This window comes from Spermophilus citellus, assembly GCF_964194105.1.
Source record: "Spermophilus citellus genome assembly, chromosome: X".
NCBI lineage: Eukaryota > Metazoa > Chordata > Mammalia > Rodentia > Sciuridae > Spermophilus > Spermophilus citellus.
This window is the reverse complement of record NC_138190.1, coordinates 77,623,748-77,646,176: the sequence shown is the minus strand read 5'-3', so window position 1 is coordinate 77,646,176 and position 22,429 is coordinate 77,623,748. Positions and strand designations below refer to the sequence as shown.

Genomic DNA, 22,429 nt, shown 5'->3' with positions numbered 1-22,429 from the left:
GAGAAAAGATAATCAATAGGAAATAACAGTGATCAGTTTGCTAAAGTTCTAGCCCAGCTGTAACATTAATTTGCTAGACCTGTAGGTGGTATCTTTAGGTCTCATCTACAAATACAGGACTAGAATTCCTGAGCTCAAACCAGAGGGCACCCAAGTACAACAACACAGCAACAGCTATATAGCAAACCTAGAGGGTAGCCAGTACAAACTGGAGTAAAAACACCAAGAACTTCAGCAGGATGTCTCCAGTAAAAATTACGATTATCTGTATGTTTGAAACATTAATACTTCCAGCAGATTTGGGAGTGAATCAGTGATACGGATACATAGGAAAAGAGAAAAAAAATAAAGACATTAACTTCCAAGACAATAAAAATTACATAAGTATGGGGCTGGGGCTCTGTGCTGGAGCGCTCGCCTAGCACATGTGAGGTGCTAGGTTCGATCCTCCACATAAAAATAAATAAATAAAGATATTGTGTCTAACTACAACTAAAAAATATTTTTAAAAATCACATAAGTAAATATAGCATACTACATAGTTAAGCAGAACAATATTTAAAATCATACTGTAAACTTTAATCTGTGACAAAACTATACTGTAAGAATGAAGTAGTAGGATATGTGGAACAGAGGATATATGTTAAATCTTCAATGGTATGAAATTAATAGGTACCTTTTTAAAAAAAAAATTCCAAGAAGCTCACAGGATGTTACTTAGAAACATGGAGGCAAATAACTAGAAAAACAGTGGTTACCTCTGGCAAATGAGAATCACACATGGGAGGAATAAGCTGAGGCTCTATTTGCTGCAGTTAAAACCTTGACTGTTTACATTATGACTGTGTCAAACTGATAAAAATTTAAAATAAAAACACTAACAGTGTAATTCTTCAATAAGGAGTAGGCATTCATCTAATCCCCCCACCTCCCCACTGCTGCCATCCCATTTCTTACATTTAGAAATGTAGATATTTGGTCCCTTCAAGTTTCTATTCTTACCCTTCCTAACAAAGTATGACAGGAAAAAAATTCCAGTTTCAATGGACATGTTTATTGATCATTTAATAGTTCATCAATTGCTTCTCCCTAAAACTGGAATTTCATCTTGTTTCCATGCCGAGTAGTGAACAGTGACAGCTAAACAAAATAAGCTACTTCAAAAAGAGAACTAAGCTAACACAGCTCACTTTGTTTTAACAGGCAAAATATAAATAGATGCACTCTAGAATTCACAATGGTTTAGTCACTAAGAAATTTAAATGAGATCTTGAAGAATATAGGCAAATCCAGGGTGCAGTAAAGATGAGCTGAGATGCTGTGCAACTGTTTAAGGGTTCCTGGTGCTACCTTTCTTGGCCACTAGCTGAACCTTGATGTGAGGGGAGATTTTAGCTAATGCTAAGTGGAGATGTGAAAAATGCTAAGATGACTTAGGGGCCGTGCACAGGAACCAAAAGGCAGGAAAGTACTAAACATTGCTGAGAGCATCCACCCCAGGAAGGACTTTACCTGTTTTTGAGAGAGCACATACACATAGACAGCATTACTATAGGGCCAACTAAGCCAGATATGACCCCTTCTCTCTTCCCAATAACACATCAGCTATTCTTTAAGATAATATAGCCAGGAGTTGGGCAACTTTTGCATTTTAAATGTGTCCCAGGTCTACTAGAATGTGACATGTTTAAGAATAAGTTCCTATCTGTCCCTCCCCTCCTCAAAAGGATGCAAGAGCTTTATCTGAAGTTCTTCCATTTGTACTGCCCAGCTAATAATGACTGCTAATGACAGTACTAGCTGTTAAATTTTTTTATTCCATTCTACCCACTTCTCCCCACCCTACCCCTAAATAAGCCAAAAAAAGGGAAGAACCTCACCTTCCAGGAGCTCCAAACTAGCACCACCACCAGTGCTCACATGGCTGACTTTATCCTCTGTGTTCCATTTGGCACAGCAAGTGGCAGTGTCTCCACCACCTGTTGAATGAAAGCCAGATGAAGAGGGAAAGTAGAAGAAAAAAGTTGAATGGCACCAAAACTATAAGGCAACTCAAAAGTAGCTGGTGAACTCTGAACTCTTTCATTAAGATGCTCCTACATGAACTATGCACCCATTTGGCTCAAGATTCACCTAACACCATGAGGCCCAGGAATAGTCAATGATCCCCCTCTACCTTCCTCTGATTAGAATTCTGCCAGTTCACCTTAGTATTAGCTTTGTAAAGGACACCTTACCTATGATAGTGATGCAGCCCCTGGCAGTGGCTTTCACCACCTCGTCCATGAGTGCTTTGGTTCCCCGGGCAAAAGCTTCCCATTCAAAGACGCCCACAGGTCCATTCCATACAATTTGCTTAGCCCGACCAACAGCCTCAGCATACTTCTTGCTGCTCTCAGGGCCACAGTCCAAGCCCTGAGGGATAGAATTAAAAGAGAAGTTGAGCTGCCAAGGAAAGTTACTTGAAAGAACAAATACCACCTTCATCAAGATCAAACAAGGCTAAACACCAGAGTTTCTTCTAAAACCAAAGGTACTCTTCAGTCTTTAAAATTATAAATGTATTTATGACCTTTGACTCAAAAGTTCTACTTTATAAAAGATCAAGTTCAAGGGAAAACTTCAAGTTATTTAATACAGGCATTTTTGACCATTCTATGTATGACAATCAAGAACAAGATGAGTGGGTCTCAACCTGGGTCAAACCTGCCTCTCCACAAGGAACATGCAGCAATGTCTGGAGACATTTCTAAAGATAAAATTTGGGAGGCACTTCTGGCATCTAGTGGCCAAGGATGCTTTAAATACCTCACAATGCAACAACAGACCTCCACAACAAAAATGGAGATGTCAATAATGTTGAAATTGAGAAATACTGAACTAGATCAGTAGTTCTCAAACTCTGGCATGCATCAGAATCACCGGAGACTTTGTTCATACACAAACTGTTGGGCCCTACTCCCAGACTTCCAGGGTTTCAGATTCAGTCGCTATGGAGTAAAGCTCAATAATTTACATTTTTCTTTTTTTAAATTATTAATTTGTTAATAAAGCTTTATTTTATTTGTTTATATGTGGTGCTGAGAATCGAACCCAGTGCCTCACACATGCCACGCTGAGCCGTAGCCCCAGCCCTCATTTTTTCAACAAATTCCAAAAATGATGCCTATACTGCTGGTCTTGGGGCCACACTGAGAAATGATGAACCCAAAGGCCTCACACCGAGAAGTAACACCCAAAAGCCTAACAAAAGAAAAATGACTCAGCAAACGGGCATGTCAATGAGACAATGTTATACTGCTGTCAAAATAATATGTGGAAAACACAATGACCAACTATTTAGTCTTTTTTTCATATTAGTCTTTAATGCATATGTTTTTCATTGTGAATAGTATACTTCTATTATCTTCAAGATTTCATGTGAAGTTTTCTTATACAGGTTTCTAGGTAGCAACATACTCCAGAATAGCCCAAACTATGAAAGTATACAGCAGTGTCTCCAACACATAGTAAGTCCTTAAACATTACTTAGATGAAAAAGAAACATTCGTGCTTTATCTCATTACTGATAAAGACAGCAGAAATCTGATTCCACTGCTTTCACCCCATGAGTTCTCCCACAAAAAGTGCCTTACTACAACATCTGGAACCCAACTCCTAGTGTTTTAAAATGTTTGTTGGAGAGCTGGGGTTGTAGCTCAGTGGTAGAGCACTTGCCTAGCAAGTACGAGTTCATGGGTTTAATCCCAGTACTACAAAAAAAAAAAAAAAAATGTTAGTTGGTTGGCTAGATGACACAAAAAAGTTTCTGTTCACTCATACTGAAGTGACTCACCATCCAGCCAGCAGGTATTCCAGAGGCCACAGTGGCCTGGCCAGTCTTGGCATTCTCATCAAACTTGTCAGCAGTGACAAAATCAACAGGCAAAGTAATCTTCACACCATTCTTCTCAGCTTTGGACATAAGGTCTTTGACAATCTTGGATCCCTCTTCATCAAACAGAGAAGTGCCAATCTATACAAGGGGGCAAAGATGATGAACATTAGCCTCTATACTAAGAACATGACTGCTTCACAGCAACCAGATATGATAAGAGATAAAGGAACAATTGCAAAAAGAAAAACAACTTGCTAAGATAAAAATAGGAGTTTTTAGGGAGAGTTCATATCAAGCTGTTTTTTTTTTTAAATTTAGATAAGTGTGATTATAATGAACAGCTACTTCACATTGGCATTGGTTTCCTACCTCCATGTTGTTGAGCACCTTAAGGAAGGTAAAAGCCATTCCACCACCAATAATCATCTCATTCACTTTGTCCAGCATATTATTGATCAACTGGATCTTGTCTGCAACTTTAGCTCTAGAAGAGAAAGAAAACCACCAAAAGAACAATCAACTAAAAGTAATAATATAATGGAGCCTGACATTTTATGCTAAGGCAGGAACAAAAAAAATGGCCCAAAGTGACCAAGTACTGCTAGCAGCCACAAGCAAATAATATGATGCATGGCACTTTCGGTTGTAAGGTGACGCCAGCTAGCCATTGAGATGATATGATTATGTTAAGATTTACATTCATATGGAAATTGGACTCCTGCTGTTCACCTTGGCCTGCTACGGGACTCATGTTATGGGACTCCTGGAGCGTTCCCATTGGTTGGGGAAGGATAGTAGGAGGGAATTCCGGGGGAGGTGGGGGGGGCTGAGTGGGTGGACCGGTTTTGGCTTGCCAGTGCGTACGGAGTATTGGCGGCTTTTTCAAAAATAAAGTTTTGTTCCTGCTTGAGTGGCTCGTGATTCTGTGCCCAGCCAGACTGAGGCAACTGGTGGCCTGTACAGGGATCGAACCCGCGACCTTGGCATTATCAGCACCAAGCTCTAACCAACACCTTACAACAGAAAGTGCCAGGCATCATATTATTTGCTTGTGGCTCCTAGCAAAGTACTGCATAACTTTGCCCTGTATTTCTCCAATCCAAAAGCCTAATCCATTTTGAAGAAATCTTTGAAGATATGACATCAAATCAAAAAGGGGCTTAGAAAACCTACTCCTTGGCTGAAGGCATAGCTCAGCAGTACAGTACTTGCCTAGCATTCACAAGGCCCTAGGTTAATCCTCAGCACCGCAAAAAGGAAAAGAAAACCTATCCTTATCTAAAGAAAACATGGATTCCACATATACCCCCTCAAAATTCACAGGATCCAGACTGCCAACTGTATCTGCTAATCATGAAATCCCTGCATCTACTCAGAACTGTCTTAATTCTACAGCAGGGGATAAGACTGTACAAACATATACTAAACAAAAATAGATATTTCTAGTCTCAATTCACATCCCATACTCAATTGCTGGGGACAATTGCTTTATAGCATTTTTCTGCTGAACTGCTTAATTCAACACCTTCACTGAACACCTAATCTGTGCCAAGCAGTATCCTAGGTGTTTAAGAAACATTAGTGGGCAAAACAAAGATTCCTGCCCTTTTGAATCTTATTTGGCAATGGAGGAAAATAAAACATACGTACCTCTTACCTCCCTGTGAGAGAAAAAAATATCCTAAGTAAGAGATACAAAGCAATAGCTAGCTAGCCTTCCATAAACATTTCAATACATTTAAATCCCACTTAAATGGCCAAATCACTTCAGGACTATTTCCCTCTTCATTCAATAAACAAGATGATGCCTACCCTGGGAGAGATCTTATAGTACAAAACAACACTGATACAGGGGAATGGATGCCAAGAGGCTGTTTACTTCACTTGTACAGACTGGTCACTACTAAAGAAAAGAATGGATTATTTGTTTAAAATGTGTATACACACACACTCCTGAACTTGCATCCAATAAAGGCACCGTAAGTTGAAAATATAGTACGCTGAAAATTCATTTAATGGATGGAACTAGAGAATGTCATGTTAAGTGAAATAAGCCAATCTCAACCAAAGACCAAATGTTTTCTCTGATAAGTGGATGCTGATCCACAGTGGGGAGGGGATAGGAAAGAATGAAGGAACTTTGTATTGGGCAGAGGGGAATAAGGGGAGTGGAGGAGGTGTGGGGATGGGAAGGACAGTAGAATGAGACAGACATCATTACCCTATACTCGTGTGATTACACTACTGGTGTGACTCTACACCATGTACAACCAGAGGAATGAGAAACTGTGCTCCATTTGTGTACAATGTGTCAAAATGCATTCTACTGTCATGTATAACTAATTAGAACATTAAAAAAAAAGAAGGGAGACCAGGAGGAGAGGGAAAGGGGAGGTATTGGGGAATTAAATGGATCAAATTATACTGTTTCATTGTGTGCATATATGAATAATATTATACCAAATCCCACTGTAATAATAATGCACCAATGAAAACGGGGGAAAACAGAAAAAAATGCATTTAATGCACTTAACCTGATGAACACCACAGCTTAGCAGTACATTACACTATAGAGTTATACACTGTTTACCCTCATGACTGTATGACTGGCTGGGAGGTGCAGCTCACTGTCCCTTCTAGCTTCTCATTCTTCTCAAGGAATACTTTCTTTGAGAAGAATTTCAAGAAATTATTTCAAGAAATACTTGTACTGCACATAACTAGCCCAAGAAAAAAACAAAATTCAAAGTACAGTTTCTACTGATCATGTATCATCTTCACACCATCTTGGCATCACTGCATACAGAAAATACATGCTCATCTCTAAGGGATAGTATACAGCTCAAATGTCCCTGTTTCTTCAACACATTGTTGGGATGAAAGTAAGAAGAGGACTATTATAGAATAAATGATCCTTAACAAAGTAATTTATGTATAATATATGGCAGTTATTTATTTAGTTGGGTGTAGTGGCACATGGCTATAATCCCAGCTATTATGGAGACTGAGGCAGGAGGATCTCAAGTTCAAAACCAGCCACAGAACTTAGAAAGACCCTGTTACAAAATAAAAAAATAGCTGGAGAGCTGGGGATATAGCTTAGTTGGTAGAGTGCTTGACTCACATGCATGCACAAGGCCCTGGGTTCAATCCCCAGCACCACACACACACAAAAAAAGCTGGGAATGTAGCTCAATGGTAGAGTGTCCTTGGCTTCAACCCCAAGTACTGACGGGGGGGGGGGAAAAAACATCCTGACCAAAATAGGATTCACAGATAAAACAAGATTGCCCAAAATGTCAATTAACTGTTAAAGCAGTGTAACAGATACCCACGGGTTTATTATGCTATTCTTTTAACTTCTGAATGTATCCACAATGAAGTATTTTTAATGTAAAAATTTTCCAGAAATTATTAATTGCCTAGGAAGACTACACTATTAAGAAATGTGGCAAAATTTTCCATATTAGCTTCACCAAAACAGCTACAGTAGCACTCCCTTATTCAGTTTCACTTCCCTGTGGTCAACCACAATCCAAAAGTATTAAATGGAAAATTCCAGAAATAAATAACTCATAAGTTTTAAATAACAATATGTATATTGCTATAATTCTTCTATTTCATTACTGTTATTAATCTCCCAATGTGCCCAATTTATAAATTAAACTTTATCATAGGCACATAGCAAAGATATCTATCTATCTATCTGGTTTCAAGCATACACTGGGAACAAAAACCTAACCATAACCACTAGGTGGCACTCTTCTTATTACAAGTCTACTGAAAGTCTACAAAGCCACACAGCTCAAATCCTCATTTCCAGGAAAATCAAAAAACTGAGCCTGATCTTTATAATCCAGTGAAGAGGGGCAATGATTCCAGTAATTTACCTTTTTACAGGAACAAAACACTACAACCTGAATCCCCCTGGATGATTTTTAGGACCCTGAAACTGGGCTCATAAAGCCTAGAGAGCAACTACCTCAAGTTGACAGCCAACTCCAGAGTCAATTTTCATCAGGAAATGCTGACTGTGTCCAGTCCCATGGGGGCAAAAAAACCCTGCTCACAGAAGGGTCATATTCCTTTAACCATAGAGAGGCTGCAACCTAACAGCCATGCCAAATGACACAAAGCTATCTCATCCAAGCAGTCCCAGCCCCTTGTCCCTACTTTATCATCTAAAATGTATTCTCTCAACTATCCATTCTGAAATTTCTAATCTTTACTAAGCATGAGAATCTCATTATCCACATGCTGCCTTTCCCCCTAGGAACAAACATAAAATAGGTACATAATGTGTACAAATGAAGTCTAAATGATATAAAGACATAATATTGAACACACAGGAGCAGGTTTTCCTAGTTATTCCCAGCCAGGTTGTATGTAAGAGCTTCATAAAAAACTTCAAAATTAGAGATGAGCACTTTGGCAGATTTTTCCCTATTCTTCCCTCCACAACCATTTTCTACCCTTCTCCAACCTGTCCCAGGAGGCGGACCTGCACAAACCACATCAAGGGACTCCCTTACCTCTGGCCTCCAGTTGAGTTTCAGCAATTGGTGGTGGGTATGGATGCAGCATCAGGAGATTGAAGGGAGATCACAGTATTTATTTCCCTGGGGTCCCTTTCTTCCAGATATTCATCTTTCCCTTGAATAAACACTACCATTCTAACTGGAAGGCTCTTCCACATAACTCCCCTCTCTGTATTCCCTTCTTTGTCCTTTCAGGCCTAGGGATGGTGATGACTATTGCTAGCCCAATTATTATACTGTCCTTTTCTGGTGTCCCTAAATCTATCATCACTTCTATAGACAGTCCCTTTATTAAATTCTCCACAATTACTCAGCATGACTATGCTATCTGACAATAAACTACCTAAGTTATGGCCTACTGCCACACAAACACTACTTAAAGCATAATCCAAAAGTGGTTTTCATACCCGCCTAAGATGGCCAGGAAAGGTCGCTCTGGGCTCTCCAAGGCCTTGGCAAAATAGTTCAACTCCTTCTTCATCAAAAAACCACCAGCCTTCTGTGGAAGATTGACTCCCACCATAGAGCTAGAAAAGACCAAAGACAATCAAATTCTCATAAAACTCTACCATTTCTCCCAGTCCTAGGAGCCAGCTCCTCATCACTAAAATGCTTTTCTCATTCTGAGTCTCCAAGAAATCATGATTTTCATCCTGACACTGCAACAAAAAACACTTAGGTACATGATAAGGTTTTTGACTAATAAACAGGGTCAAACCGAAAGAGTAAAAAGCAATGAACTTAGGTAGACTCTAAGATACCCAAAGTAATAGTCTTCAGGCAAAGGGCTGAATTACAATATACAATAAGCTGGGTGTCATAGTGCACACCTGTAATCCCAGCAGCTCAGAGGCTGAGGCAGGAGGATTACCAAGTTCAAAACCAGCCTCAGCAACTCAGCAAGACCTTGTCTCATAATAAAAACCAGCTGGGAATGTGGTTCAGTAGTCAAAACCCCTCTGGGTTCAATCCCAGATACCCCCAAAAGAGATTATACAATAAGTAATCAACCAGTTGATAAGAATGTTAAGATTCTGATCTGGAAACATTCCCAAAGTAATATCCATTAGAAAGAGAAACCTTTTCCTAAAGCTACATAAAATGCTTGACAATTCCCAAGTTTTTACCTTTGTTTCCTCTCTAGATCAGGAAGAGCCACAATAGTGGCTCCAATTAGAGATAGAAATTGAAACAGTCACAATACAGTGCAGAAATACTTAAAAGCAACCTCGAGTTTGAGCTGCTCAAGTAAACAAGAAAGCTGCTCTCAGCTCAGTATCCAACAAGGCTCTTGGTACCTGTGGGCTCGATGGGCAGTGCCGAAAGCATCATTCACATAGACATCCCCTAGTTTGGAAAGTGACGCTCGGAAAGCTTCTACTTTAGCTGGTTCAGCTTTAACCTGCAAAGAAAAACAACTACTGTGATGAAAAGCCAACACAGGAAGTGCTTATGGCTCCAAAGACAAATAACTGTAAAAGCATTTCATACCACTAAGGGTCCTCTTGAACATCTCTAAAGACCTTGAATAGGTGGGACAGCAAATTTTTAACAGGATTGTTTCTTTCTCCCAAATATTCCAGGTCCTTTTGTTATTTCTTCATGATCCTGTACTCCCTCACCTTCCCTCAAAATTACAAACCTAATACTCTTGAACCATGGCTTAACTTTTAATCATTTGAAGCTAACTGCATCCCACTGGTCTCTCTTCAACCTATAGGTCAAGATTCTGACTGTTCTTCCCTTTCCTTATGCTAACTCATTTTCTTATTTTAATATATTCTCCTTGTGAAAGTATTATACTTGACTCAAGTTTCTGACTACCAAGGCCCTTCTGCAAAGGCAAAGTGGCCCTCATACATATCCCTCATAAAAGCAACAAGGAAAGGTTTGGACAGAGATGATAAATTAAATATGACAATAGAAAAATACCTCAGAGACATTTTGTTGGTGTAAAAGGAGGTATTTTACAGCCTTCCCTCAAAGTTATGCATCTGAGAAATCAAGACATACACTTCTATGAAGAGAGAGGGGAAAAAAGTAGAAAAGAAATGAAACACAAGTGCAAGGTATCAGCTCACCATCCAGGGCTCCCCCAAAGGAGACAGAAACAGAATGGCAGGAGGAGCAAAATAAAGTCTCTGGCAGGCATCTAAGCAAGGATACACAGGAAGTATGCCAGACGAAGAGGGACATGGCACAGAATAGTACACAGCACAGAACAGAACAGATGTTTATTTTAATAACTGCCCACTCCCATTTTGTATGTATTAAGAGGTGAAGGAGGCCACCACAAAGAATGGCATTTTCCACTATGACCCAAAGAATCACAGAGCCATGAACACTAAAAATACAGACTGTGGAGCCCCTAAAACCTCTTCAGGATGGAAAGCCATCTACCATTGGTAACTGGAAGATGATAAATGAAGTAATGGTTAATTATGCTCAAACATCAGAAGACTTGGGTTCTAGGACTAGCTCTTACATTAATTTACTGTATAGCCATTGGGAAATTACTCTCTGTCCTTCAACTATTCCTATTAACCAAAAAGGCATTCCATTTTAAGAGCTCTTTAAGAAGCCACTAGGTGCAGTGACCCACACCTGTAATCCCAGTGTCTAAGGAGGGTAAGACAGAAGGGTTGCAAGTTTAAAGCCAGCCACAGCAATTTAGTGAAGCCCTTAGCAACTCAGTGAAAACTAAAAAGGACCAGAGACATACCTCAGTAGCTCAGTGGTAAAGTGCCCCTGGGTTAAACCCCAGTACTACTACTACTACTACTATTACTACTACTACTACTAATAATAATAATAATATAAGAAAAATGGGATAAATCGAAGTCTCTCCACAAAAAAAGTGCCATAGGAACAAACGATAATAATCATAACTCATTCTTCATTTTTAATTTGCCAATAACTAAAAGGAAGATAATGTTCATTCTGAAAGATCAATGTGGTTATACTGGATAAAATAAAAATTTTAGGTCCTCACTGTATTCTTATATCCAGTTTGAACTTATCACCAGGCTCCTGAAATTTCAGGTATTTAAAGCCATCAGACACTAAATGCCAAGTGAATTAACTACTAAAAAATAAATCACGGAATAGCATAAGCACTTCATCATATAATAAAACATTTTGCCCAATTTGCCAGTTTGCCTCCCACCATTTCTAAGCCCTAGAGTTTGTGCATCTTGGGTTTCAGTTTAAAAGGGCACCAAATTTTAGGTCAGCATTTGACTCCTAGTACTTTATCAAGACTGTGCCAAAGACAGGATAAGGCAAAACCTGTGCTGTGCTACTAAGAAAAGAAACTGCTTGAAAGCAGTCACTCCCAATGACCTTAAGAAATGTCAGAAGTCGAAAGGGGACTGAGATACCAGCCTTAGAGCATGTGTTCTCAGATGCTAAAGACCAGCAGAATGGAAGAAAGTACTAAAAACTGCCTTCAGCTTCCCTTCTAGTGAATCAAATTCAAAATCATGCTCAAACATCCACAAGACTGGGATCCTAATTAAAATCAGATATATTTCATACTTGTATAAATAAATCAAAATGGATTCTACTGTCATGTATGACTAGAAAGAATAAAGAAAAAAATCATGCTCAAAGATCATTTAATAATAGAATTCTGGTTGTCAAGTCATAGTAACGTGTTTTGTGGGTTATCTATGGCTACTTTTGCATGACAATGGTAGAGCCCAGCAGAGCCAACAGAGACTATATGGCCTTTATGACTGACTGTAAGACCCACAAAGCCTAAGATATTTACTATCTAGCCACTTCAGAAAGTTTGCTGATCTAATGACCTTAGCTACAAAGTCCAGCAATAGCACCATTAACTTAGTCAAATGACTACCTTTCTGAAACTTAGTATTTTTTCCTGAGACTTTTCCTGAAATGAGGATGAAGCCTATACCCCCTTATCTTAAAGATAGATTCAAGGAAAATGTTTTATAGTTCTTCGAAAAATACCTTAAATCCAAGGTAATATCACCATGATCATCAAATTCACTGAATAAACATATACCCCAAGAATGTTCACATATATTTCAAAACCATTTGAGTACCAGAAGGACTTCTGGAATGCTGGTAATATTCTATCCTTGAGCCAGGTGGTAGTTACAAAGATGCATTTATTTTGTGATAATTCATCAAGTTGTGTTTTTGTGCATTCTTACTTGTATTTTATACTTCAATGAGAAAGTGTCTAGGAAAAAATACAAGCTTCTTGTATTCTTCCATCATAGTCTCTTTCAGATTCAGGACCTTATCTTCAATAATGTCAAAATCACAGGACCTACCTTGTTCCCAGAAGCATCTTTTCCCTTCCCTTCTTCCTCAACATGAAAGCGAAGATTCTCCAGCAGGATAACAGACCCAGCTGGTGGATTGGCACAAGCTTTCTCTACTTCTGGGCCCACACAGTCCTTCAAGAACAGAACATCCCTAGGGGGAGCAACAGATGAAGCCACTTAAGCAGTCTGAAAATCAAAAACCAGTAACAACATGCCTGACAATCTGTCCTCCTATATACTCAACCAGCACCAGAGCCTGGCACTTACTTGCCCAGCAAGGATTTTAGTTCTGCAGCAACTGGTTCTAAGGAGTACTTGTCAGGCATGGGAACACCATCAGGCCGGCCGAGGTGGCTCATAAGGACAACTGACTTGGCTCCATTGTCCAAGCAGAATTTGATGCTTGGGACAGCAGCCTTAATCCTGAAAAAATAAAATAAAATAAATACATATAGTTGACAAAACAATGTTATTCCTAGGGATTACTGGGACATGCTTTATTCATGACTTAAAAAACCTAAAGCCCCTTTACTTTTCCAAGTTCCTTCAAATGTACTGTCAGCAAGTCAGTGGTATCCCTTAAATTTGTGTCAGGGGAAGAAATTAAATATGATGCAAATATTCCACCTAGGATTGTAGCGTCATCACGGATGTGCTCCTTGTGCAGAAAAGAGTTAGCAAAGCAAGCCTGAAAATTCTATCTATAGGAGGACCTGCTTGGAAGGTTGACCCTTGGCAGGTGTCTAGGCACTTGGCTTTCAAAATGTTCTCTAAGCTCTCTAACTGGCAAGGCTGTTCACTGTTCTAAACTGCATAAACAAGGTAATTATGTTGAACATCTGCTCCCATCTAGAAGTCTAAAATTTGGGTGGTTGCTAGGCAAAGGGTACCTATGTAACCAGCTCCCCTGAGTGTAAAGTCAAAGGAAATGCAATCAGCATACAAAAGAGATCTTTGCATATCCATGTTTACTACAGCACTATTCACTATAGCTTAGACAGGGTAATCAATCAGTCAAGATCCCCACAACAGATGAATGGGTAAAGAAAAAAATTCACACACACACATCATGTGTATATACACACAAGGAAGTATTTTAAAAATATTTTTTAGTTGTCAATGGACCTTTATCTTATTTATTTATATGTGGTGCTGAGAATTGAACCCAATGTTTCACATATGCTAAGCAAGTGCTCTACCACTGAGACACCCCAGCCCCGCAAGGAAGTATTATTCAGCCATAAAGAATGAAATTCTATCATTTTCAACAAAATGGATGGAACTAGAAAATATATTAAATGAAACCAGAAAGACAAGTACTGGTTCTCTCTCATATGTGGTATCTAAACAAAGTCATCTTTAAAGTGGAATGGTGATTATTAAAGATTGGGAAGGGTGGGAAAGGTCAGAAAAGGGTGATTGGATTTGATCAGTGCACTTTGTATGCATGTATGGAAATATTACACTGAATCTCATTAATACATACAACTAATATGTAGTTGTGAAAATAAACAAAAAAATAATGGGATGAGAGTCTAATAGACTTCTCAGGACAAAATCATTGCACGCAATCACTATACTCTTCACTGTGGAGAAAGGAGCCCATCTAATATGTCCCCTCATGGTATGTTGGAAGCCTGTGCCATGGAAATCTCCAGACTCCTCCTGTGTCTTTTCCCTTTGCTGATTTTGTCATGTATCCTTTCACATTAATAAAGTCTGGACATAAGAACAATTATATGCCGAGTCCTGTGAGTCCTAGAAACTCACTATGGAATACATAGGTGTTTTTGGAGACTTCTGAAAACACCACTCTTAAGTGATGATAAAAGACATAATGTTTCAAATCCTGAAACCACAAAGGATATTTGGGAAAACAATAAGAAATATGTAGCAACTTTTCTGCATCCATTATAGATACTAAATCACTTTTTATATACACAAGATAAACACATTATATAGAAATTGATTTCTATAATGTATTACATTTATTATATTATAATTTAATCAAAAAATTGGGACTGAGCTGGCACAGTGGCACATGCCTGTAACCTCAGCTACTTGGAAGGCTGAGGCAGGATTATCACAAGTTTGAGAGGTCAGCCTGGACAACTCAGTAAGACCCTGTCCCAAAATAAAAACAAAAATGCTGGGGATGTAGATCAATGGTAGAGTATTTACCTAGCATAAGCAAGGCCTTGAGTTCAATTCCAAGTACAAAAAGAAAAAAAAAAATTGGGGCTGGGAACACAGCTCAGTTGTAGAACATGTGCTTAGCATGCAGGAGGCCCTGGGTTCAGTCTCCACCATCAAAAACAGTAACAATAATAAAAAACTCCCTTTAAGCATTTTTTACTTTGAATTAAACTCAGAGGTGTCTTTTTTTTAAGAGAGAGAATTTTTTTTTAATATTTATTTTTTAGTTTTCGGCGGACACAACATCTTTGTAATTTATCATCTTCCTGCCTCAACCTCAGAAATTGCTGGAATTACAAATGTGCACCACCTTGCCCAGCTTCCTTCAAACATTTACTAAATGGTTCTTTTGTGCCAGTAACATCATTCTAGGTGCAAAGAATATAAAAGTTAAAAAAAAAAAAAAAAAAAAAAACAGCCAAAACAGGAGGTGAAACAGGAGGATTTCTAGTTCAAGGCCGGCCCTCGCAACTTAGCAAGACCCCGTCTCAAAAATGTAGCTCAGTGTGGTAAAGCACCCCTGGGATCAACCCCCAGTACCAAAATAAATAAATAAAAATTAGAATAAATAATCACTATTCTCATGTAAGTAGAATCCTAACACAGGAAGAGAAAATAAACTATCTGGAATAGTCTTACAAAACTATATGTAATTATTGGTATTAAAAAATCCTTCTCTTGCATAGTTATTTTACAAGAGAAGTCAATTAACCTAAAACTTTGATTTCTTTAAAAAAGAACAACTCCAAATTCTTCAAATTAATAAAAAAAAAAAGGAGAGAGAAAAATCACTTTCTTAGGATGATTTTTTTCAGTTTGTATTTTCTCATAAATTTAGAATGTTTCAGGGGCTGGGGTTGTGGCTCAGTGGTACAGTGCTTGCCTATCACATGTGAAGCACTGGGTTTGATCCTCAGCACATCATAAAAAAAATAAATAAACTTATTATGTCCATCTACAACTAAAAATGTTTTTTAAAATTTAGAATGTTTCAATTCTTACATTCTCTTAAGAAAGCAAACCAGATGGTAGATTGAAAGAAAGCCAAAATCATGGCTTAAGTTACTATAATTTTACAATATGAAAGGTAAACCATTTTATCCTATATATTCACACCAACATACATCTTAAACCCAGCCCAGATTTAGGATTTAGATTTAGAACATTACCTCTGATTGTTCGTTATCTGGTTATTCTTCATAGGAACATTGAAGTCCACTCTAAAAAAGAAACAAAAATTTCAGTTTCAGAACCAAGATCAACTTACTGTTCTCTCAAGATCAGGAGCAGCGCTTTTACTGAACCAGTTAAGTAAGCCAGAAGTTCAAACCTCACCTTCAAAATAATCAGAGGTGGGGGCTGGGGATATAGCTCAGTTGGTAGAATGCTAGCCTCAAATGCCCAAGAATATGGGTTTAATCCCCAGTTACACACACACACACAAAACCAGGGGCATTAAAAGTCAAGATAATAATTAGGCACTGGGATAGAATACCAGAGGGGGCTTCTGGTAATGTTCTACTTCTTTTTGACCTGAGTGATCGTACAAATGTGCTCATTATGTGATAATTTGTTGAGATTATGATTTATGCCCTTTTAAGTTTAAGTTAGGTTTTATTTTTTGAATTTTTTTAAAGCATACTTTAAAAAAATTTAAAAAATAAAGCCTAACTTAAATTATAAGAACTAGGAAAAAATTAATTAGAAGAATAAAACACATTAACCAATTAAAAACAGAAGGGAGATCAGTAGAGTAGAAGGGGATCATGAGTAGGGAAAGGGGAAATACAAAACAATGAAATGGAGCAAATTATGTTATATGTATATATAAATGTTGCAATGAACCCCAATATTATATATAATCATAATGTATTTATTTTAAAAATAATAAAAATTAAAATAAATTGGTGCACACCTGTGATCCCAGCAACTCTGGAGGCTGGGACAGGAGGATCTCAAGTTTGAGACCAGCCTCAGCAACTTAGCAAGAAGTGGTCTCAACATAAAACAGGGGTAGGGGGCACTGAGGATGTAGCTGAGGGACACAGTGCCCCTAGATTCTACACCCATTACTGGAAAAAACACACACATCAAAAGAATATCATTGCCTGGTGGAGGTCGCAAATACCTATAATCCCAGTGACTTGGGAGGCTAAGGCAGGAGGATCACAAATTTGAGACCAACTACAGCAACTTAGCAATACCCTCCCTGTCTCAAAATATAAAATGCTTGCCTAGCACATGTGAGGCACTGTGTTTGATCCTCAGCACCACATAAAAAGGTATTGTGTCCATCTACAACTAAAACAAATATTTTTAAAAGGGCTGCGTATGTAGCTTAGTGGTCAAGCACCTCTGGTTCAATCCCTGGTACTGAAAAATTAATCAAAAAAAAAAAAAAAAAAAAAAGACTATCATTCTTTTTGGTGAAAGCCTGCAGCCTTAAGACTAGGAAGAAACCCAGGGTCAAGTACCAAGCTCAGACAGTATCCTTCAGAACAGACAATACAAAAAGCCTGAAAGGAGGGCTGAAGTCAAAGCTCAGTGGTAGAGCACTTGCCTAGCATGTATGAGGCACTGGGTTCAATCTCAGCACTGCATATAAGTAAATAAATTAAATAAAGGTCCACTGACAACAACAACAAAATTTTTTTTTAAAAAAAGCCTGAAAGGATGAGACATGCCTTAGCCCACCTGACAGATCATTAGAAGGAATTAGTCAAATGTCACAAGCTAATAATGTACCACAATCTTTCCCTTCTAACCTAACAGATCACTGCTTTACCATTTTTAAGAACCAATTCTGAACTCCCTGGAACCTCAGCCTACTTCTATGTGACTGAAAGCAATAATGTATGGCACCTTTTTATATATTTTTAAAGTTGTCATCGGACCTTTATTTTATTTATATATGGTGCTGAGGATTGAACCAGGGCCTCATACATGCGAGGCATGCGCTCTACCACTAAGCCATAAACCCAGCCCTATATCACCCATTTTTAAGGTCTGTTTTGCCCGCAAAGATCATTATTTGTTTTCTTATCTGTAGAATGGGAATGATAGACTTTACCTCACAGTCATTAAGAGAATTAAATTTGTAAAGTGCTTATAGAGTATCTAGCACAGTTATGTGCCACAAAAGTGTTATATATTATATGTTAATGCTTGTCCAAATTTTAATTCTGTGATTTGGAAGACAGAACCAACCAGCATTACTAAAAAAAAAAAAACTTGCTAAGGGACTATAGAAAAGTATGAAATAGTCAAGAAAATTGCTGCTGTCCTTGATCATAAAACTCCCATCTTTTCCTTCTTCCCTTTGCACCACCTGCTTCCTCTCAACAGCTGAGGGCTGGGAGATGACCACAAAATCCTTCAGAACTAGTGACAAAACCACCACATTTTCTATATGTCCTAGGCCTGAGCCCCTATCTACCTCAGGAATAGCGGCCTTTCCAAAGGTAAAATGAGGGAAATAGTTCTATATTCAATCATTCTGAAGAAAGCCTTCAAAACTAAAAGGCAATAAGTATGCCTCTAACCAAAGAAATATATTCTGCTTAGTTTCAGTCCACTTGATTCTGATTCTAAGCATCTTTTTAAAATATCTTGAACAAGGCCCTTGCCAGCCTCAAAGTACATTCCAAAGAGAATCAAGTATCCCATTACAGTGGGTCATTTTCCCTGTTGCAGCCTCCCAGAAAGGGAGTTATTGATCACTGTCCCTGACTAGAAAATTGGGGTATTATAGCTGTTTTGGAGCCTTTTCTTCTCCTGCTCTTGAGTTTTTTTCTCTCTTTCCTCTGCATCAGGGCTGTTGCTTAACAAGTTACAAGTTAGAGAAAACCAGTGAGGTTTAAAAAACAGGAGGAAACAAGGAAAGGGGAAATGCTTTACAAGCAAGCAAAGGATGACTGGCAACCTATGAGAGAAAAGAAAGGAAATGAGATTGCAAAAAATAAGAAGGAAACTTACTCAAAGAGGCTGTAAAGTCAATGAGAGTCCTAAAAAACTGATGTAGAACCTGATAATTAACCAGTCAGGTTTCCCCCAACAAAATGGCTGATTTCCCTTGGCAATTCAAACCAGGGGACCATCAGACAAATCAGCAAACACCACAGTTCCCTTCCACAGGACAAAGGAAAGGAGACAAGTGAAGCAGCCACTACTCAGGAGGCCCCATTTCTGAAACACTGCCAGCCACCACCACATAAAGGCACTGAAACAAAAAGGAATTGAGCTGAGCATGCAGGGCTGCCTGGGCTTTTCTAAAATAATAATCCCACAATGTGACTCTCTGTTCAAAAAAGATACAGGGAACAAAGTAACTTCCTGTCTTCAGCCTAAATAAATACAATTTATAGTGGGAAATTTATTGACTGTAACCTTCAGCAGACGAAAGGTCTATTTTAACCTGTCCTTAGTCATTATGTTCAAGTATGTAGAGGATCTGATTGGTAGCCAAAGAGACCCAAATTGTAGTCCTGGCTCTGCCAAACTTGCTAGTTCAGTAACCTTGAACAGGTCATCTTCCATCAGCAAAATAGGACTAGCCAATCAATTCAAGGCTCAGGGTTAGAAATCTGTGTTAAATGAAATTTTACTGGGTGCAGAGGCAGAAAAGACAAGCACCTCCTGTGCTCCCACGTGCAACCAGCCCAATTAATTCGTCAAGCCAGTTTCCCTACAAAGAGGAGATAAAGCTCCTTACTGCCTTTATAGCAAGGTGACTAGCACAATGACCCATTCCTTGAAAAAGTCAGCTTTAAGCACTGTGGAAATGAGAAAAAATGATTAAAACCTAAGATCTTGTTGTAGGCCAATGTCCACCTGGCCTGTTCTCCAGTGGGACTATCCCCTTTGCTTAGGATGATGGTAGAAGGTCCAGAGAGAATCCTTATCTAATACTAGGATGGCTGCTGTGCCAAGATTACAAAGGCCTATACCATTTGGGGAAATATGGACATCAGGTATTTCTCATGGACAATCCTATTGGGTTCTGTCTATCTCCATAGCAAGGCAAAAAAGGCAATCTGCAAACTACTCCTGGCCAAAATGAAATGAGAAGGGGAGAGCTACATTAATTTTTAGTTCTCTAGTTCATAAATGCCTTCATGTTTAAAGCAGTTACTCCCCTACTGCCTTATGCATTCCTTAATATCCAAAAGATGGCCTCACTTAACTAGCCCACATTGTAAAGGGGACTAAATCACACCATTCACATACATGCCCATCAACCAACCACTTCCCTAAAAGGTCAGGGCTGCCCAAGGCAATCAATGGAAATTCTTATGGCCCTTTAAAAATATCACCTTTGAATCTTGTTAGGGTACATGAACAGTCAAGTTCATCAATTATATACCTAACCATCCTCATACACTTTATTCCTGGCATGCAGAAATGTATCATAAATTACAAAAAGGATACATAAATGTAAAGTTCCATATACCATGCTAGTAATTCTGGCAGATGAGGGAGAAGCCATGTTGGTAAATGACCACGGTTCCACATGCGGCAGAGTAAGAGACCCCCACGTGCTTGGGGAGGCTTACTCACTTCTAATATCCTGCTTCTCTACCCACATGGCAGAATGAGGTTGGAGGATAGCAAGTACGAAGAGCCACACCCTGCGCTACCATTACCCAGTATGTGTCACAATCCTGATGCAAACCCCTTGGCCCGAAGTCCAACGACACGGTAGAGCAGCAGAGGCTTGTTACATAAACTCTGTGGGGCCTCATCCGGTGCGCCCCATCCTCTCAACCTCAATTCTTTAGGAGGTTTCCACAGTTGAACATTTAAAGAAACATCCTGAGAAACATATTCTTTTGTGCAAGGAGCTTTAAAATGAGGGTAATTTTTCATTTGTCTGGCAAGGTCTAGAATGGTGGGGGAAGGGAAATTACCCAAATGACCTTTCAAGGTCCCTTTCTTGGGGCCTAAAGATTTTGGGGCTAAGAATTAGGTCCCATTCGCCAATGAAGGGCTGTAAGTGCATTTCAGGAGCAAGAAAGGGGCAAAACTGGTCCCGGCAATCTTAGCCCTTTCTTGGTAGGATCTATTCCCAAAAGGTGACTACAGCCGCTTCCTGGACTAAAAGAAATACGGTTAGGAACCCACAAACTCGGGCACAGCCTCAGCCCCAATGGAGGGCAGCCTCGTCCTGCAAACCTAAGACCCCAGGGATCCCGCTGAATGGTGAAAGAAACTTTGGGCAGATGGGAAAGCAAATCCGCCCGGGGCCAACAAGGCTGCGGCAGAACCTAGCGGGCGCGCAGGCAGATTTATAAAATTACCTCATAATGACCCTCTTCCCTTTAACGTCCAGCTTGTCCAGAGTCAGCTTGTTAGACAGCGACATTTTGGCAATAAGGCGAGGGCGAGAGGTCGGAGACTGAGAGAAGGATAACGCGACCGACGTGCTGTCCAGACGCGTGCAGACTGCTGAGCACCTCGCCCACCGGGAGCGCGCCCGCACCGCCCCCCGACGCCCCGCCTCCCGCACCGCCCCTTCCCGGCCGCTGCTCAGGGCGCGCCAAGCAGAGCGGCCGCTATTGGCCGCGGCCCAAAGGGGCCGGCTCGCTGCCATTGCTCCAAGGCGCTGTCCGTCTGCGAGGGTACTGGTGGGACGTGCGGCTTCCATTTGTCACGTCCGGCACGCTGCGAGCTGCGGGGAACCTTCCTGACTAGGGGCGGAGCAAGAGGCGGCATCTAGCGACCTGCAGGTAGGGCGGAAGGGAGCTGCGTCGTGCTACGACTTGGACGTAGAAAGTTTGAGAGGCCCCTAGCTTCTGCAGCCACGGTTCAGGAGCCACACCCAAAGTATCTGTGTCGCTGCTTTAGTCCTAGGCTGCCTTAGGAAAAGCGCTCACCCCCACCCGTGGAATTCTCAGCAGAATGCCACCTCCTTTTGAAAACATGGTGTCCAGGCTTCCCAAAATGGATTTCTGCTACGTAAGGCCTTACTTAATCCCGAGACCTTTCAGAAGTCAAAAGAGACCCAGATCCTCCCGGCCCACCCCACCGTTTTTTAAGAATTAAAAAAAAATACAATGTAATTATTCTGTGTGTTACATTTTTAATGCTAATGGCAAGCACACACACATTGCATTTTTCATGAATTAACTAATTTAATGCTCCCAAACTCAGAAGTAGATACTGTCATCATCATTTTACAGATGAAGTAATTGATACACAAAGAAGTTTATTGACTTGCTTAGGATTTCAGAGCTTAGTAGATTAAAGCCTAGGCAATCTGGATCTAGAATCCGTACACTTAACATTATATATGCTCTTGCTAGGGACTATGTATTCAGTGTTGAGCATGTTTACAGAGTTAGTACGAATGAAATAACTTGAATATGAAACAAATTTTTTTCTATATGTGCTCGATGTCCATATAAAATATAGGAGCATAAACTGGGAATAATGCCATATACCATAATTTCTGCAACTCAGGAGACTGAGGTAGAAGGATTATAAGTTTGAGGCCAGTCTGATAAACTTACCAAGACCCTGTC

At 39.6% G+C, this 22,429-nt stretch overlaps 1 protein-coding gene across 1 annotated transcript; it reads right to left on the bottom strand.

The window, feature by feature from the left end:
- Positions 1–1,032: 1,032 nt before the first annotated feature.
- PGK1 (phosphoglycerate kinase 1) lies at positions 1,033–21,399 on the bottom strand. The gene is made up of 11 exons (XM_081277116.1): positions 21,206–21,399; positions 16,079–16,129; positions 12,981–13,136; positions 12,720–12,864; positions 9,714–9,817; positions 8,823–8,942; positions 4,247–4,361; positions 3,836–4,015; positions 2,238–2,415; positions 1,881–1,979; positions 1,033–1,512 (listed from the first exon to the last, which is right to left on the bottom strand). The coding sequence occupies exons 1-11, from the start codon at positions 21,268–21,270 to the stop codon at positions 1,472–1,474; spliced, it is 1,254 nt and encodes a 417-aa protein (XP_081133242.1). The 5' UTR covers positions 21,271–21,399; the 3' UTR covers positions 1,033–1,471.
- Between the last annotated feature and the right edge of the window lie 1,030 nt (positions 21,400–22,429).

What these genes read in the sequence shown, in the direction of transcription:
- PGK1 (XM_081277116.1), bottom strand. Translation starts at nt 21,270, where the DNA reads ATGTCGCTGTCTAACAAGCTGACTCTGGACAAGCTGGACGTTAAAGGG. An exon ending in CAGATAACGAACAATCAGAG is followed by an intron (nt 13,137 to 16,078) that starts GTAATGTTCTAA and finishes TTATTTTTTCAG; the next exon opens with GATTAAGGCTGCTGTCCCAA. An exon ending in TTCCTGGCCATCTTAGGCGG is followed by an intron (nt 4,362 to 8,822) that starts GTATGAAAACCA and finishes TTTCTCTTCTAG; the next exon opens with AGCTAAAGTTGCAGACAAGA.